The sequence below is a fragment of the Poecilia mexicana genome, unplaced genomic scaffold (assembly GCF_051168715.1).
Source record: "Poecilia mexicana isolate PSO_F unplaced genomic scaffold, ASM5116871v1 scaffold_10, whole genome shotgun sequence".
In the NCBI taxonomy this organism is placed as follows: Eukaryota; Metazoa; Chordata; class Actinopteri; order Cyprinodontiformes; family Poeciliidae; genus Poecilia; species Poecilia mexicana.
Window position 1 is genome coordinate 23,695,956 of NW_028263379.1, and position 18,903 is coordinate 23,714,858.

Genomic DNA, 18,903 nt, shown 5'->3' on the forward strand with positions numbered 1-18,903 from the left:
GTGCGCTGGGTTGATATTTATACAGATGCTGATTTTTTTTTTTTTACACAGGAATAGGAGAACGAAAGCAATGTGCAGCTAATGATCTTCCTACGTGAAACAAGTCATGAGAACAAAATATATTGTTTTCAAAATAACTGCGTCATAAATAAAGTAGAAAAATGTTAACCCTTCTACACTTTAAACTGGTTTTAAACCAGCAATATTATGACTGTTTAAGTGAACATTGTTTTGTTTATTTTTACCCTACTCTTTTATTAGACATTTACTCTGATCTAAAAGTCGTCCTCAAAATCCAACATGTGCTTCATATTTTTTTTAAAAGGGTAGCGATAGCTGCAGTTCTTATACTGGATACGCTGAGTTGTGTTGTCGTAATGGTATTCTGAGATCTCTGGAAATGAAACACAGCCTTAAAAGACTGTTAACATTTGTTCCCAGTTCATTGTTGACCACTTCAGTTACTGTAGTGGTTCCCAAATATCCTGCACAGCATGCCTTTTACGAGTCTTTTGTTTTTGTTGCACCAGATATCTGTGTGCCTGAAGAGCTTACCCTTCTGTCTAAGCTTATTGGCTCTTACATCTTAGCTTAGTTCATGGTAAATAATATGCTTCATATTTAACTTGTAAGTTGTTCATACCAAATGCTCCATTAAAGGCTGGTGTAGTTATTGCCAGTTGTGCATGTACCGTAGTTTGAGAACCGTCACTTTGCATGTTCTTAGTCTTTGTTTTACACAGGAAGATCATCGGTGGTTCTCCCCTTCATACTGTATTTCCATCTTCTGTGTGAAAGATCACTTGTTGTGCTTTACTTGCCTCCTAATTGAGAACAATATCAAACATAATGATATTGCAGTTAAAAGTTTGAAACCAGTGTGATGTAAATTACTGTAGCATCACGTTCCCTAAAGGATTAATAGCTTAAAGAGCTACAAATAGTCAGGAAAATAAATTGTCTTTTTCTTCTTCTTCTTTTGCACTGTCCTTCATGCAGGGCAGCCATTTTGGGTTTTGAGGTTTTGAGAAACATCTGACTTCCCTTCACAGTATTCTGCCTTTCTGGAAATATTATGATTTTTTTTTCACTGCGAACATGGAAATCCCAAATAAGACCTGTCATGGGAGTACTCTATCCTCTAAATGACTACAATCCAGCGACATGCGTAAACCAATCATCCAGCAATTAGTACAATATAACATGACAGACTAGACTAATAGAAATGTTTTAGTCTGTAAAGATTGTGGTTCTATTGTAAAATAGTTTTTTGTTTTGTTTTTTTTACATCCAAGAAAGCAAAGAACCAGAGAATGTGCTTTCTTTGATGTTTTCTTTCTATTTATAATAAGAATTTCTTTTTAGTGCAGATATTGCCTTTTTGGTCTGTGAATACCTAAATAATTGCTTTCTTTCGTTATAAACATTTGTATGTGAAAGTTAGCTTTTACCAAGGTGGTTCCCCTTAAAAAATGCTGAGAACCACTGGCTTAGTTAAATCCAGGTGTTCTTTTTTTTTTCTTTCCTTACTTCTTTATTTTCTCTCACAGCGTCCCATCTACACGTGTTGTAGTACCTAATATTGCCCATTAGGTGTCGCTCAACCACTGACCCTTTTGAATCCAGCGCCCTGCCTCTGTTCCCGGACCGTCTGGGTTAGTCAGCGCTCTGGACCAATCACAGCCGAGATGGGCGGGACATCCATTGTTACTACAGATCCTGGGAGAAGTTTGCGGCCGACCTGCTGCTGCTGCACCTATGAGCCTTCACGTAAATGAATAGCCCCGGCTCGACGCGCCACAAGACGAGCTGATTATGCCGAGATAAGGAGCATATGACCCGCGCTCCCTCCGATAATGGCATGCGATGACGCTTCACCCGCGGAGGACTTCCCGGACACGGTGATGCCCAGGGGGGCTCCCTGCATGTGCGGCAAGAAGTGCAGGGGTCGGAGCGGCAGCGCTGTCTTTCTGGGATTATTCCTGCTGTCGCTCACCCTACACGCAGTCACCCTGGTCTGCTATTTGGACCTGCGCTCCGAGGTGAAAAGGGAAATTACCCACCAGAAGCGGGACTCCGTGGTGACACACGCCGGGGTTGACCTGGATGACCCGGTGGGGGTTCTGCCGCCCGGCCACCCGCGAGTGGACACCGGCAGCAGGCACAGCGAAGAGGATCGAGAGGTAAAAAGAAAACCTGTAATGAGATTCAGCACGCTTCTTCTATCGGAGGCTGGTTGATTGCTCCTGTTTCTGTGTCAGGGTGTCAGGTTGTGTGTGCGCGTTGTGGCCTCGGCATGTTTTACTGGCCAACTTCATGTGCAGAGAATCCTGTCAGCAGCTTGTTGTCAACCCAGTTCCCAGGGAGATGTATGTTGAGAGAAATATTTGATTCCCTCATCTATCAATCAGGTAAACCCATCTACCCTGCCTCAATAAAGCATCTCCCATTGGAGAATATATTGCAATAAACTCATACATTTTATCCATTATTCCAGTTTGTCATCTTTTTTTCCCCTCTTCTAAAAAGAGAGAAAGAGTTAGATGCTCAGAGTTTCGCCCAGGTGGAAACGCACAGGGGGTGGGGGTCAGTGAGTGTGCTGGAGCAGGTGGGCTGCACATTAACTGAATCACCAGCAGGTGCAAAGCCCCAAGGGCTGATGTAAATTCATCAGGACTTAGATGGGGCACTTGGTACTTGGAGCAGAGCCAGTCTCCGTCTCACATGTGTTTTCCCTTTTGGCAGCAGCTTGATTGAACACTCATTGTGTTGTCTGTGGCTTTGGCAAACAGCCTCTCCCCCCCCCTCCCCCCCACCCCACTCCAACTCCTCCACTCCCTAATTTGATCAGCACGAAAAGTACCAAGTTGCACCTCTCAACTTTACGTTGCTGTCTCAATCCTGCTCATTTGTCAGCGGTTGTGTAAGCTCTGCGCTGGAGAAAACGATCCTCTGTGTGGGACATTGGCCAGGACCTGTAGCTGTCACCCTGAGGGATTTAAGTTTTCCAGTGCAAACACATTTATTCCTCAGGAGGAAACATTAATGAGATCCATCGTTCGCATCGGGATTTCTCCATAACATTTTTCTCTCACGCGCTCGGGATATTTATTTAGCTGTCTCTTTGCTTGGCTTATTTTAGATAGTAGCTGTTTCCCTTGTTGTAGCCGAGTGAGACGGGCCTGGTATTCGGCCCAGATGGTGATGCTTCATGAGGTGAAAGACTGTGGCCCAGCTGTAAATATTTAACAGTGCTGTGATGCTGTCCGTGCCAGATGTCTGCATTAAACAACTCTGATTACACGTCCCACAGTTTACATAGTTGGAGAAACAGGAGCATGTGGCATTGAGGCCGCACTTGTTAGCCTTTTTTTTTCTTTCCCCCAAGTCCCTTCCTTTGAAGAATCTCTCTTGTAGAGTTAAAAAATGTTTATTGGAATCTTCACACACATCTGCATCAAAGGGCCCCCTCAGCGGGAATGGTTGAAATTTGACGTGACGTACAGGTATACAGGCAAGTGTAGCAGAACAATCAGCATACATCTGATGTGGCAAACATAAAACAAGTGGTACTCAACTGTCCCTCACAGCATGTGTAACCAGGATTTGTTTTTTTGTGCGTATAACCTATGTTTTGAGAAAGGCAGGTAGTATGGATGCCTTCATTATGGTAAAACGGCTTTGGAAACATTTTGAAGCATGCGTCTGATCGGTTCCAGCAGAGTTTCTTAGCGAAACTAATCCATTTTGCTTCTATGAACAAGTGCATCCAAAAGAATTTCAAAGGAAAAAAAAAAGAGCTGTTTCTTGCTTGGCAGCTTCTTGTATCCAACTGAGAAGAGAATGATTGCTTGACATCCCACTGTTACTGTAGGTGTCAACAGATAAAACAGAAATGGGTTATCTCTGCCTTTTTTGTCAAGTGTTACTCTGGTCAGTTTACTTCTTTACCATATCATACCCCTATTTCACATATGTACGTTGCCTTTTTGTGTCTATAACTAAACCATTTTGCACTTATATACTTTGTGAACAGGTTCTTCCAATAATTATAATGATAAATTGCTGATAAATGTTCATATTTCACCCATAATTTGATTTTATTGTATGTTGCTTTCTGAAAACTTAGGTTAACTATTATCCCGTTTTAATTTTGGTTCTGGTTCCTCATGTGCATTATGACAGATAACGACCCAAAAGGACTCTATATGAGCTCACATAATTAACTTTGCATAAAACAGACCACGAGTAGATTATGGAAAGTTAATTTACGTCAATATGGATACAAGTGAACGCTAGGTTCATATAGAAACGCCAACTAACAAGTCGGGTATGACCAAACTACAAACATAGAAGTAGAGAAGGGACAAAATGACTAGAACTCCACGTTGTCCCTTCAACGTTTCTCACTTTTCGTAGTTTTGGACATTTTTCTTTTTTGGCAGACTTCTTCTGGTGTTAGATGGAGCCATCTACCAAGTGTCACCAACGGACGTTCCGTGCTACATATTTCATAAAAGTAGATGTCTGCTTTAAAACAATACATAAGTGAATTAAATTGTACAATATCTACTAGTAGTTTTGCCATGTAATGAACCAGAGGCCCCTCCATGGTGTACCCGACCGCTAAACACCCCATGGCTCTGATAGAAAACGATGGATAAATGTTAACTGCGTTTGTCTCCATAACCCATGGAAATACTGAACCGTAAAAAAAAAATATATGGATCCAGGTCACTTCACCCTTTGGACAGTTGATAACTTTTGCAGTTTTAGACATTTTGTACTCAGGAAAAGTTCTGTAGGAAATGTAGCTGTGCCTCAAGTAATGTTTAATTACCAATTTATACCTCGTCTTAAAAGAAGGTTTCATACCCACTTAGAGAACAGATGATTTTAGGTCATTTTCTAGAATGTAGAATTATTATTTTTATAATTATTTACCTGTAAAATTAATCAGAAAATACCTAGGTAGTAATAGAAATAAACCGATAAAAGTTTAGGAACATTCATTGTTTACTTCGGTTTGTTTGGAGGCAGTAGGAAAGGACAAAAGACAATTTGAATACTTCAGAGAGGAATTTGTTTGTACACTGCCACAAAATGGTAGTAAATAGAAAAGAAATGGCATTGTGTGGGTTCAAGTTGGTAAAGGAGCATTTCTTTGAACTTGTTTATAAGGGCTAATATTCACACTTTATTGCATATTTGTCGGCTATAACCTGCTGCCTCCTCTTAGAGTAGATGTTTTGACTTATCTCAGTCAGTCTTGGTAGTAAACCAGAAGATGAAAATCCAGTCAGAAGGAAGCAGCCACTAATAGGTATTAGAGACCAAAAATCTTGTGTGTGTATAAGCAGAAATGGAACTGATGATGATAAATGCAAGTCACACCCAGCAGACTTTAGTTTTCCGTGTCAGTGAAAAGTATTAATCTCAACCATTAACAAGAATGGCAGTGCTTAGATCTCTAAGGTTTTTTTTTTTTTTTGTTTTTTTTTAGAAACAATCATAAAACTAAGCAGCCGTTTCCGGATTGCAGGTAGAACTTAAGAACCACTCAAAAACTTCACAGTTTCACCAAATCCTTCCAGTTGCTCTCTTAATCCAAGCAGATGAGCTGGCGATTTATGATCTGGGTCTGGGAAGTGATCTTAACAGTCCTCACCTCCACCTCGCTGTTGGTAATGCCCTTGAGCAAGGCAGTAAATTCCAGCTGTTTCGCAGATCTGCTCAGTTCCCAACAGTAAAAACAAAACAACCTCCGTCCAGGTGTGTACAGCGCTAATATCTATGATGGCAGCGAGATGTGGGGTTTGAGCATGTTGTGCCTTTGTCCACCTGACATCAGCCAGAGAAATGTATTAAAGTGTGATCTAAGGATTATTTGATCGTGTTAGCTCGGCTCATGTTTTCTTCTTGGGCCTTCTGTTATATGAAATAATTCTGTGCTCTGATCTGTGCCTTCAAAGTCTCAGAGAGAGCACATGCTGAAACATCTGGAGTCTGGTTAATGGCTATTAAAAAAAAAAAAAGCTAGTTTGATGGGAATCAAACTCAAAAGTCCTTACTTGCGATCAGCGTCGAGGCGCCGGGTGGGCTTTGACCCTCTTTGATTGTAATTTGCTGCCGATAGCTAAAACAGCAAGTATTGTGATTGTTCACTCGGATATCGTGCATAAATAAATGAGCCGTCGTAAAAGCCCAATAGGAGGTTAAAACATCGGCGATGTGAGGAGGCAAACGCATAAACGCACACAGCCTGAATCGTCCTGACAGGCAGATGGCGCAGACAGATTGAGTCCAGAGTCGTCGCAAACATCAACCAAAATAATAAATTCTCGACGCGTTCGAGTGAGGAATCTCTCCGCCAGCAAGTGTTGCAACAGTCCGAGGGGTGATTGGCTGCTGACGGGCTACATTTCCCTCATGTTGAACTTCATAGTGTATGCTTACCGTTATTGAATTACCCGGGTTATGGTTTGAGACACATGGAGAGAAAGCGTTTAAGACGGGGAGGCCGCCCTTTTTGTGCGTGGTGTTTTAAAAGAAAACACGCTGTCATCGTCAAATTCGATCGCTTGAATCACAGGAGTATCACGAGCCGTCGGCTCTCGGGAGGATGCATGCCACTGGGGTTAGTAATGCCTGCACAGCGGTGATGGGCACCCGACATGCAACATCAGCCACCAGGCCTCGGTTTCACCTCCTCAACTTTGTAACCTCACATTCTTAAGCGCTATTGGGTTTCGCATATCTATGCCGCAACCAGGATGGATATTTAGTGCAGTAAAATATAAAGGAGAATCTACTTGTTGTCTTTAGTCGTCATAAATATGTAGGAAATCTGATGTCTAAAAGTGCTGGCAAGCATACAGGCTTTTGGAGTGGTGCTAATTAAAGCGAAAGGAGCAATCCTGTAATAGCAAAATTACACAGCCTGGGGTGACTGAATTTTAGTCATATCCTCACGAAGCAACAGGGAATCGCGTCCACGGCTCGCAACAGCAACCCCCCTCACTTTGAAGATTTGAAAGCCCTCTAATTAATTGCATTTTCCCTTTGTGCCGAAAAAGAATGGTTTACTCAATAGTTGGCACTTGGCATACATACCAACACGTTGTCATCCTGATTTACTGTAACTCGGCGTGCTTTTGAAGACGATGAGGGCTGCAAATGTTGTAATGATGTGAAACCAAGCAAGCGAGAGTGTGAAACCATTCCGCATGGCACTTTAATGGGAGCTTTTAGCTTAAAATTAATTTTTCTTCCCCGCTCTTTTGCCTTCATCTGTCAGCTGCACCGGTTTGGTAGTAGCCTCGCAGGCTGCTTGTTTGTCTTTCGTCGTCCTGCCGGGCCCTTAATCTCGGGCCAGAAATTGGCTGCGAGATCATGTTTGGCTGTCAGAACAGACGAAAGTGTAAAGCCATATGGCTGAACATACACACCAAGAATACTTTTGAGATACCCCCCTCCTCTCCACCCAGCCTCGTTCTTTTACACACCAACAGCTGGAGAAGAGATGTGGAGGCACCTGCACGCCAAATGAACAGCAAACGTTTCTGCTCCCAAGGAACATCTGGAGCGGCTGTGTTGTCCGTAAACTGTTCCAACTTGCGCTCGTTCTTCGGTTCTGGATTTCCCGGGCCTCGTAAGGTCGGACGTAGCTGGCAGCTGGTCAGGGACGTAGATGTTAACTGCACTCTGAGCCGGCTGGGGAGGTGTTCGACATGATTCAGCTCATCGCTCGCTTCAGGGAAGGCATTCGGGAGGGTGGGTGTTCCCACATCTGAAAAGAGGTATAGAAAACTAGAAGCATAACTTCTTGTGTCTGTCTTCTTATGGTCTGTCAGTGGTTTTGGTTTAAAACCACACTGGGGAGGCACTGGGAGTTCACGCTGCTTCGGAAAGGGGGCGATATCGGGTTGTCGGGGCTTCGTGACTGAACTTTTAGAAATATTTCTCATTTTACCATCTTGAAAAACGCAAACCTCGATGTGTTTTATTAAGATTTTATGTTGTAGCCTGACACATGGCATATAAAACCGTGAAAAAGAAAAAAATAAAAGCTGCTTATAGTTTCTAAAATATTTTACATGTATAGTGAGCAATATTTAAATATTTTTTTTTATGTGATCAGTCCCCTAAGGGTTTTCTGTTGTTCTTCATTCACTGTGACCTTCAGCCCTCCATTGTGAGATTCATATTTCACTGACAAAATAATTGTGGTATAGTGTACAGCACTAACATTATAAAGAAATAAAAAATATGTATCATTTTCTTGCCATTTGACAAATATGTCCGTCTTTTGTTGATCTGACATGTGAAACTCAAACATTAAATGTTGCACAGGTGGAAATAAAGGGCATGTGTGATGCTGCACATGAAAAGAAATATACGTACACATTGTAAGATACGATAAAATAAAGTCTGAATGGTGGTTTGGTATGTTTTTGGTGCCAGGTTTCAGGACAGTCTGACCCTGATCAGCACACCAATATGTAGGTCATATAAAAAGAGAGCAGTGGGGAAAATTGATTTACGGATCTTAAATCAGCCACACCAGATCTGTTTCTTGGACTTTTTTTTTTTTTTTAATTTTGGTTATTCATGTCACCAGTGAATAGGCCGGGACCAGGTGCGCATGAATAGGTGTTGCTCTCGAATTAACCCCACCTCATGTCCTCCTTTTGTGTTGAAAAAGAAAAAAAAAAGGTGAATTTTAGAGCGTCCGTGGCCAGGTGACGAGTTCAGACACAGACAGAAACGACTCGGGTTACGGGATAAATTACCGCCCGTACTGGGCCAGACAATGACTTGGCCACAGGTGAATGTCTCGGCTCGCGTCTTTTTAAATGCCCCAAGTTGTTTCTGTGCAAACATTATATGCCAAGAATAGAGTCAATACTTGTAACGTGTGTTTCCCTCTCAAAACCCTGGATTGTTTTTCCTTTATTTTCTGTTGACTTCATCCCAGATGGCATTGCTGCTATTGATATTCACAGCTGTTCGATTCAGGGCTCTTTTGTTTTGACGCTTGTTGCACGTTTTGAGTTCTGGGCAATTTTCCACTCCTAAATTTTCCCTTACCCTCCCTGTGTCCCCTTCAGGAGAGGTTCCTCTACAGAGGCGACGACGACTTCCACGGCACAAAAGACAGCAGAGGAAGAACGCGACGAGCAAAAAGGAGTCCTGCCAGGGAAACAGAAACAGGTGTGAGGCGTTTTTTTTTTTCTTTTTTTTTTTAATTCATCCACACCCTTACAAAGAAGCTGTAATCGGATGCTGCGTTTCCCACCTTGTCATTTTCCGCCTGTAGATTAACTACTAGAGGTGCACCAATTAGGCCTTTCCCTGGTTGATAACAATTTCCAAATTACTTTGAGGTCTGACCTTCCAAACATATTTATAGCACTAATTTTGCAAATGGGAGGGATGTTTACAGTAAATCTTCTTGGGAAGGTGAGCCATGAACATTTGGAAATCATTTCAAATTGGAACCTTGTTGGAATTCAATGAAAATCGTGGCCAATTTTATGCAATGTGCTCTTACCCCTGTCGTTGGCCAACATAAACATAAACGTATCGTTTGTCATAGGCAAAGATCCATGGAAAATAATGCCATTAAAAAAGGTTTCAACAGATGTATTTATTTGCAAAACTTTATCAAAATTGAATTATTTTACTGGTCATTCAGTTCTTTCGTTGTTAAAAGAACAAAATAGGAATATCAATAACATTATTCAAGTATGGACAATGGGGGGAGAGCACATTCAGACTTTTTAAATAGATAGCTTTTTATTTTGCTCCCTTAAAGTAAAGACATCTAAATGTCGTCACAGTTGTAGCATTAGTTTATAAAGCTGTGTCTATGTGAGGAAGAAATGTGGCGACATTTGGCTCCAAACCCCAACAATACGCAGTAGACCATGTGCATGTGATTTGAATAACATTAATTTGCTCAAGATTAATGGCATTAAGTCTGGTTGTTTTAGTCAACGCTGTGCCAGAACGTGCTTTCCTCGACTATATTTAAAATCTCTATTAAAGCGGTGGCCATGCTTGCTAACCTGAGCATTCATGACGGACTCTGCTGACGAGAAGAAGCTGTAGCACAGCAGAGAGAAAGCGGGAGCGTGTGAGCAGCACGTACACAAGGATGATTGACAGCACTAAGATGCTGCGCCTGACTGTGAATGTTTTGTTTTATTTCTGATGGAGCAGCTTATTTGTGGACTTGACAGCCTTCTCCCTTCTCTGCGTAGGGAGAAGGAAGAGAAGCTCATTATGCTTTCAGAACATAATGATAGTTTTAACAAATATGTAAAATACTATACACATGTATATATTGATATAAACACTGATGCTTTAAGGGCCAGCCTCCAGGGTTAATTATCTTGGAATGGTTCCAGATGTAAAAATTTCCAAATTATACATCCCTATCTTGGACTATAACAAACACCAAGTGCTGTATGTTGCTTTTAAGAAGTAACAGTTCAGTTTTGAATCCAGCAGAAAATGAATGAAATATAATCTTCAAGGTTTCTCCAGCTTTTATCTCACTTTTGGGAAACTTTAAAAAAAAAAAAAATAAATAAGTGCATCTGAATGTAGGGGTGAAATCACAAAACAAATATGTTAGGAGTTCTTATGTTTTTTATTGAATATAAAGTAATGGGTTTGAGTTTTTTTTTTTTTTTTTTTTTTTTTTTTTGTAATACTTGAACTTCTGATTAACAGTCAAATCCTTTCACAGGAAAACCAGCAGATGCTGTCCTCTGGATTAGTCCACTCTTGTTGACTGCATTGCACCTGCTGACTTGACTATTGAGCAATTGTTTCTGTAGTAACGGGGTTCGGTTACTGTGTAAATAAAGGGCTCATGTTGGGATTACGGCTCCTAAATTCCGAAAACTGGATGTTAATGGCTTCTCACTTCTCTGTGAAATGAATTATTTTAGTTTTTTTTTCTTTAAACTTCTTTGTGCTAACTTTACAAAGCGACCCCACCACATCATTTGGCTGTGCTTTTATAGCAAAAACATTAAGTGAAATGGGATTGATTAATACTTGGAAAGCAAGCAAGGACAACAAGGGCTTTGGGAGGGTTGCACCAATTCGAAACAGACAGTGAAATCCTCTCGATTTCCCTCGGTCTCAAAATAACACAGTCTCTCAAATGTCGCTCGCACCTATCATCGCACAACTGAATATTAGAATAATAATCAGCAGTGTTGATGGCTTTCGTTATTTTAAGCTGATTTATGTAAACTAATAACTCCATTGAAGGAAAAAAAAAAACAACAAAAAAGCCATATGGCCAGTATGTCTGAATTAGCTTTTGTTTAGAATCTGAGCTATGCAAATAAAAAAAAGCAAAGTCTTTGATGTTTCATGTCTGAGTGCAACAAGTGCACCATGATCACAAGGCATTCCAGCGTCTGTGGCGTGACACTGAATACTTGGGGTGTGGCGGCGGCGGGGGAATTTAGTGATTGTGTTTAAATTAGAAGAAAAAACTCACCTTTGAGAGTTTCTACATAAATCAGTAACGTCCCGAGCCTCTAAACACTAATCATTCCCAGGTCTTTCCTCTACGCCGAGCGCACAGACAAAGGCTTTTGTAATCTCAGCCTTAGATGTGTGCTGTTTTGTGTGCATTTATGTATGTGTGTCCTTTTTTCTTTCTTTTTTTTTTTTTTTGCACGTGTGTGTGTGTGTGTGTGTGTCTGCAGCGCTCCTCTAACGGGCACCAGATTCCAGATAGGGCTGCTCATTAAGAGAAATCTACGCGGATGCATCCAGTCATTTAGCCAGGGGAGAAACGCCGGCCCATATGTTTGAGGGGGGACTCAAACTGTGAGGTTAAATGGCCTTTGTAGTTCTAATGACATGGTAAACATGCACAAAAGGGCTTTTTGAAAGGATTCCTCAGCTGAGCATATATGTACGCGCGCGCATTTTAACTCCGGAGCAGTGACATCGATGCCCCGGCGAAGATCCGGACGTGTGCGTCCGTGCACACAACGGCGACGCAGGGCACGGGGGCGGGGGGATCGGGTAGGTGGGGGGGTTGGTTGCCGGTTGTGAATGTATGCTTAAACAAACACATGCACACATGTACACACACTTTCATCTGTGTTCTCCATCTGGGTCTAATTCAAAGAAAAAGGATTTTGGCAGGATAAAGTATCTCTCTAATGATCTTCTCCAGTTCCACTGCCTGCGAATGCTTACGGCACTTGTTCATACAGAGGAGGTGAAACCGCACTTACAAATTACTACACTACGAGATACCGCAGACTGACATACCTCCACTCCAGTGGGTTTCGCCGCGCACCGTCTGAATCTGGTAAACCCGATTATGGGATACCTGCGAGGCGGACGCTCGGGATGCTGTCCAAGACGGTGATTGTTCATGAAACTATTTCGGGAATAATCATGCTGCTGTTTTTTTTCTTTTTTTTTTTCTTACTATTTCAGAATCAAATGGAAAGGAGAGGAGGAAAGAGAGGAAAAAAGGTACTGTGCCTTGCAAGATGTCTATTGGGATTTTATGTGATAAACAAAGTAGTGTAACACTAGAAGGAAAACTAGATTGTTTCAAACTTTTTTTACACAAATGTCTGAAAAATGTGGGATGCGTTTGTATTCAGCAATCTTTCCTTTGATACTATTAAATAAATCCAGCACAACCAATTAATCAGCTTACTAGTCTACACATATTTACCAGTAAGTTAAATACTGGTAAATATTTAACTCTAGTATAAATAGAGTTGTTCTGTGATGACCTCTGGGGTCATGAATAGGTCATTTTTGGATTTTTTTTTTTTTTTTTAAGTGGTTCCAGCAGGCTTAAAGCCGGCGTCATCCCCACCTTTTAGCATCTCACTGGACTAATTCTTCATAAAAAAAAAAAAAAAATTAAAAGAGCTGTGGACAACTGCAAATGTAACGTTAAAAAGGCCGTCAACATAAACAGAAAGACCTGGCAATCTGAGAAACTGTCACCATAGTAACTCTGGAAGAGCTGCAGACATCCACAGCTCAGGTGGGAGGATCTGTCAACGGACCGACCTTTAGTTACGCAGGGCCACACGTCTGGCCTTTTGTGAGAGTGTGCCAAGATGAAAGCAGTTGTTGAAAGAAAGCAATGAGAAGTCCGGCTTTTCATTTGACACATGCAAAAATAAATAAATACATAAAATTAAGAGAGGCTATGTTGAAACTTGGAATAAACATGCAGAAGAAGTTTTAGCCAAATGAGACCAAAAGTGAACTTTTTGCGAAACATGCCAAAGTCTGCGTGGCAGAAAACCTAGAGCCCAACGTTCCATGCCCACAACGAAACTTATTAAAAAATCTGGCAAGACATGAAAATTAACATCTCCACTCACACTCTCAATAAAGTCTGACTGAGTTTCAGTGATTTCGCGTGTCCACAATTAAACTCGAACTTTTAACTTTATTCACTTTGAAGTTATTTTATTAACTGTTTAAAAAAAATAATAACTATGCAGCTTTTTATTTCACTTCCAAATAAACACAAGTTTGGGTTGATCTATCACATAAAAAATCCTCGTAAATACAGTGAGGTTTGTGGTTGTAACGAGACAAAATGGAGTATTTGGAATATGAACATACTTGCGTGTATTTTGTTTTATGCTCTCCATCAAAACCTTCGTGGCTCTGGCCCGTCTTCATATCGCCACGTCTCTTAAGATCACGCAGATTAGATTCCAACAAAAGTAACTTTATCGTCTTTCTCTCTCTACAGCGAAGAAAAGGCCTGGACCGCCTGGTCTCCCGGGTCCCCCGGGGCCACAGGGCCCGCCGGGCATCCCTGGGATCCCCGGCATTCCTGGAAGCAACGTTGTGGGGCCCGTAGGACCTCCCGGGCCCCCTGGGCCACAGGGACCTCCAGGCCCTCAAGGTCCGGCAGGTACAAAGACTCCGCGCAACTTACGCTGAGATAACCGAGAAAACAGAGCTCGGAGATTTTCCACCTAGATTACAGTGCTCCCCCAGCACATCTACGCTTTCCCACACTAGAGGGGGGCTCAAGTTGTCAAAATTGATTAACTCATTGCCTCCACTATGAGGCTGTCTGATTCAGGTTGTCAAACATTGTGCAGAATAGCAGTGATTTATCCTTAAACTATGTCAGTGTTTGTTTTGTTTAATCACCGCTCGTCCTTTTGTTTCTCTCCAGCATTGAACTGCAGGGTTTAAAAAAAAAAAAAAAAAATCATGTCTGTCTTTTATTGTTGCAGGGGTTTCTGATAAGTCAAAGAAATTCCAGGTAAGAGTACACCCTTCATTGAATTAAATCTAATTCTAAAAATATTTGTCAATGAGAGGGCCCGCCTGCCCCCCGCCCCTTGCAAATTATTCACCTGGGGTTCTTTTCTTTCCAGCCGGCAGTGGTTCACTTACAAGGACAAGAAACAACAATCCAAGTGAGGGAAGGTGGGTGCCTTGCACATGCTCACTCGGAGATATACTAGCGTGTTTGACACGAAGCAATAAGCACGAATTATCCCTGTCACTGCTGTTTGTCAAACACACAATTTTGGAGTTATACCAAACAGACGGGCCTGCCAAACATTGAAATTACAAGAAAACAAATGACATTTCTTTAGATTGTTGGCACGCCTTTGATGGTTCGCTCGAGAGATCCAGCACGCCACATCTGAGGGGATTATGGTCTTTATGTTGAAATATGGAACCGTCTACAAGCTCCTGTTAAAATGTAAAGCTCGTGCTACGTAAGAAAATAAAATGAAATAAATCATTTCATGTTTTTACACATATCAGGCCATGTAGTGCGTTCCAATTAACTAAGAAGGAAAAACTGCAAAATTAGTGCCCGTCCTTTACCTGATAGTTAGTTGAAGCACATTTCCATTCTTTGGCACATACCTAAGATCAATTATAGTCAAATAACCTAATCTAACTAAACTGAAATGAAGTCGACCTGATTTTCAACCTCTAGCTAAAGGCATACATCGCAGAAAGATTACAAAGGATCTCATTGTTCAAAGATTTTGGTGAGGACAAGAGTGTAAGAATCCACAGTAATGTATCTTGGCACAGTAAAGAAAATCTTTAGTTATTAGAGAGAGAAAAAAAAGGGACAATGGTTCCAAAAGCTGAGGGTTTCTCTAAAACTAAAGCTACACAACAGATATCGAGGGAGGCTGCTGGACCGCAGCACCGAAGAAATCTGCAGGAATTTCCACTGAACGCTTCCTTGTGAGAACAGTCTTATGTATTCTCCATATGTTTGGACTAAGGAATAGTTTTACATGAGAGAAGCCTTTTTCTTTTGTCCAAAGAAAACATCCACGTCTGACTAAAACCTCTCAAACCGTGTGGGGAATCTTTATTATCTAAAGGAGACGAACTGAAACCTTGGGCAAATATTTTAACGCTAAAAGAACGTCATGCTAAGTGAAACATGGTGATGGTTGTATCATGATCTGGGGTTAGCTGGAAAATTTTGCTTCGTCAAGACGGATGAAGATATGAGTAGCTTTGACCCAAAGTCTTCAGGTCCTTGGTAGAAAGATGAGGAGCGATTTTTATTTTTTCTGTGTCAAACCAAGTCCAACAAAATAAGAAAATTCAGGTTTTGGTACGGATGAGCCTTTTTTCAAAAAGCTGCAGTCAGAGTTGCAATTTTTTTAAAGCTTTATTTTTGCCATAGCGTGGTCTTACAGAAATAATTGATACTGCTGCACATAACTTCCCCAAAAAAGACGATATTATGCCATATTTAATAATTAAAATGGAAATAACACTTTCAAGTAATTCTAGCGCCCGTAATTCATAATAAAATCATGTTTTGGGGAGTTGTCAAAGTCCAAAAGTGTAATTCCATATTGGTCAATTAAGTTAACATGAACTGTAGATTCAGTGTAAGAAAATCCTACAAATATCTCAAAGGCTTTTGCAAAAAAAAAAAAAAAAAAAAAAGGAAAATGTTACCGTTTAGCATCACATGCTTTCATCCATCAGGTTCGACCTTCACAAGATATCATGAAACATGAGGTTAAATTAGAAGTGGGCTAAGGCTATTGGACAAAATACAGCCGAGCTGCAGTGATTGGTTAGAAAAGAAGAAAAGACAGAAAACGTTAACTTGCTCGGAAAGATTTGCAGAGAAGTGAATTTGTGAACGATGAGGTCATTTGCGTCAAGTTTCGACATCACGACTTCCTGGAGGGACTGAACGCTGCCAAGTGAAGGAGTGAGGCGCTCACAGACCGCCACCAACGAAGACTGATTGCTCACAATATTCAAACAAATCTCATTGTTTCATTTTTGGTCCTTTACACAAATTTATTTCTTATTCAGTTGAATTGCGAAGGATGAACGTCAGAGCTGCTGTGAAATGAGAGAGTAAATTTTCCAGCTGGAGAAATGTGTGATTCCGCGACTTTAACATTGTGCAGGACGATAGCGGCCTAACTGTAATCTCACTGCCGTTTCATGTTCATTCAACACATGTAAGCCTGCGTTAAATGTCAGAGCCATGTGGCCTGACGTCAGGACTGAACGGCTCGCATGCTACCTCAGTCCTTCTCCTAAGACGGAGCACAAGGATCATTAAGCAGGTTTATATTCTGTCAGTGCCAAGATCTGTTTTTCGTTAAAACATCGCCACGAGTTGTTTATGTTGACCGTTTGTCTCGCCCTGTGTTTGTTGTGACATGTTTAGATCTGTCTCAAGGCGTCCTCAAGAACTGGAAGATGGTGTCCATCAATAAAGACGTGTTCAGGATGAACCCTCGCACCGGAGAGCTGGTGGTGCTGCTGGACGGTGTCTACTTCATATATAGTCAGGTAGAAGTGAGTACGGTCCTTGACGTAACTCCTTTAAAATTACAGTCGAAAAGAGCTGGCAGCTGATCTTAAAAGAAACCCTGCCTGCTTTGTTAATGTCTGAGTCATTCTCTTCCCTCTGTGGCTCAGTGTGCAGCTCTGGAAGTCGTGCTTCTGCTGCCGCTCAGGCTCTCAGAGAACCCCCTAAATGCTCACGCCGCCCTCGTTTAGATTACCCCTCTCAGTCTCGTGCGGATCTCCTTTCTTTTCTCACCAGGTGTACTACCTCAACTTCACCGACATTGCCAGCTATGACGTGATGGTGGACTCCAGCCCGTTCCTGCGCTGCACGTGCAGCATCGAGACAGGCCAGCGCAAGTTCAACACCTGCTACACGGCAGGCGTGAGCCTGCTGCGCTCGGGCCAGAAGATCTCCATACGCATAGCCCACGAGTACACGCTCATAAACATGACCAATCACACCACCTTCCTGGGCAGCGTCAGGCTCGGAGAGGCTCCATCTGCTGGACAGAACGGTTAACCGCACTCGCCGTCTGCTGTCTTGTTTCGTCCTGCCTGATGTGGGATTGCTGGGTTCATTTCAAGGCCAATGTCTAGAGGACACTCGGCGAGCTTTGGTGACTTTTGTTCACTTTCAAACGTTTGCCTTTAAGAAAAAAAAAAGGACTCTGAACACTTCAAATACTTCCCTTCCTCATGAATCTGTGCAGAGATACGCCTTTTGGAACCAAATATCCTCGTCAAACTTCAAAATCTCTATTTATAGTCACCCTCGACGCGCAGCAGCTCTCTTTATAACAAGGAAGGACACTGTGCTGATAGGTACTTAGTAATTACGTACTTTTAAGTGCTGTTGAACAATGACAAAAAAAAAAAAACAGTGATAGTGCCTTGCAAATTTATTCATGATTCACACTCCTCAAATCTTTCATCACATCACAGCCACAAACATGAATATATTTTATGAACATTTTATGCAATACACCAACATAAAGATGTCCTTAGATCTGAAGTGGAAGGAAAATAAAGTTAGCATTTTTTTTTTTTTACAAATAAAAACCTGAAATGTCTCTACCAGCTTTAAAATGTTAGCTACTTTGACTTTGACTTTGCAGAACTCATCAATCTCACAGATTGAATGGAGACCATCTGTAAATAACAGATTTTAAGTTGCCACTGCGTCTCAATTGGATATAAGTTTGGCCTTTGGCTCATTTATGCATTTGGCATGAATATGCTTTGATCCAGACCGTTCCATTGGAGCTCTTGCTTTGTTTGGGATCATCTTGATAAAAATTGAACCTCTGCTTACTAACTAACTGTCTTTCAGAATCGCTTTGTTCTTGGCTTTAGCTGGCGTCCAATCAACTCTGACCAGTTGTTCTGTTCCTGCTGGTGGGGGAAAAAAGAAAAAAATCCTTCAACATGATATTGCCGTTGGGATGACATGACATTTTTATATTTTTATTAGTAAAGTTTAAATCCGTTGTGTAATTTTCCTTCCATTTCTCAGCTCTTTTTCTAAGGCCATCAAATAAACTTCCAATTGCAAAAAAAAAACCCCTTAAAAGTGTGTGATTGTATTGTGGTAAGATATAAAAAAAGGTACTTTAGCGAGGCACTGTTTCTCTCATGATTTAGTTCCTATTTCTATTATTTAAGCCTTTTCTATAAGTCATGGAAGGAGGAGTTGAAAACTCCACGAGATGCAAGGACAGAGGAAGGTATTCAAAGAGCAACAGCACTATATATGTATATATATATATTTTTTTTTTGCGCACATTTGCACTACAGCATCCCTGCAAAATACCAGTGATATGTCTCCCAGTGCTTTTGTTTAGTTACTTTATGACTGAATCCATGTAGAGAAACAAGTTGTTAATACATGCTTGTACATAATGTATATAAAATGGAATATACTTTTGTAAATGGAGTTGATTGATGGATTAAAATGTTTTCATTTTCTGCCTAAGTGCGCCTCCCTCGTCTTCTGTGTTTGTGCAGCCGGTGGTGTTCATTTAAAGGCCTCCAACCTCCCTTTCATATCAGCCCGAA

General features: G+C 41.3%; 1 protein-coding gene across 3 annotated transcripts; it reads left to right on the top strand.

Annotated features, from left to right (window-relative positions):
* Nucleotides 1-1,151: 1,151 nt before the first annotated feature.
* eda (ectodysplasin A) lies at nucleotides 1,152-18,820 on the top strand. 3 transcript variants are annotated; one of them, XM_015006590.2, is made up of 8 exons: nucleotides 1,152-2,183; nucleotides 9,111-9,213; nucleotides 12,484-12,522; nucleotides 13,778-13,942; nucleotides 14,274-14,302; nucleotides 14,418-14,469; nucleotides 16,724-16,848; nucleotides 17,105-18,820. In XM_015006590.2, exons 1-8 carry the CDS (start codon nucleotides 1,857-1,859, stop codon nucleotides 17,366-17,368), a joined length of 1,104 nt encoding a protein of 367 aa, XP_014862076.1. In that variant the 5' UTR covers nucleotides 1,152-1,856; the 3' UTR covers nucleotides 17,369-18,820. The 3 variants fall into 3 exon arrangements, with proteins under 3 accessions (XP_014862076.1, XP_014862077.1, XP_014862075.1); XM_015006591.2 differs by having other exon boundaries at nucleotides 13,778-13,933; nucleotides 16,724-16,854; XM_015006589.2 differs by having other exon boundaries at nucleotides 1,153-2,183; nucleotides 16,724-16,854.
* The last annotated feature ends 83 nt before the right edge of the window (nucleotides 18,821-18,903 follow it).

Coding starts and splice junctions, on each gene's coding strand:
- eda (XM_015006589.2), top strand. CDS start 1,857: ATGGCATGCGATGACGCTTCACCCGCGGAGGACTTCCCGGACACGGTG. Junction 9,214..12,483: donor TGCCAGGGAAACAGAAACAG/GTGTGAGGCGTT, acceptor TTACTATTTCAG/AATCAAATGGAAAGGAGAGG. Junction 14,470..16,723: donor AACAATCCAAGTGAGGGAAG/GTGGGTGCCTTG, acceptor TGACATGTTTAG/ATCTGTCTCAAGGCGTCCTC.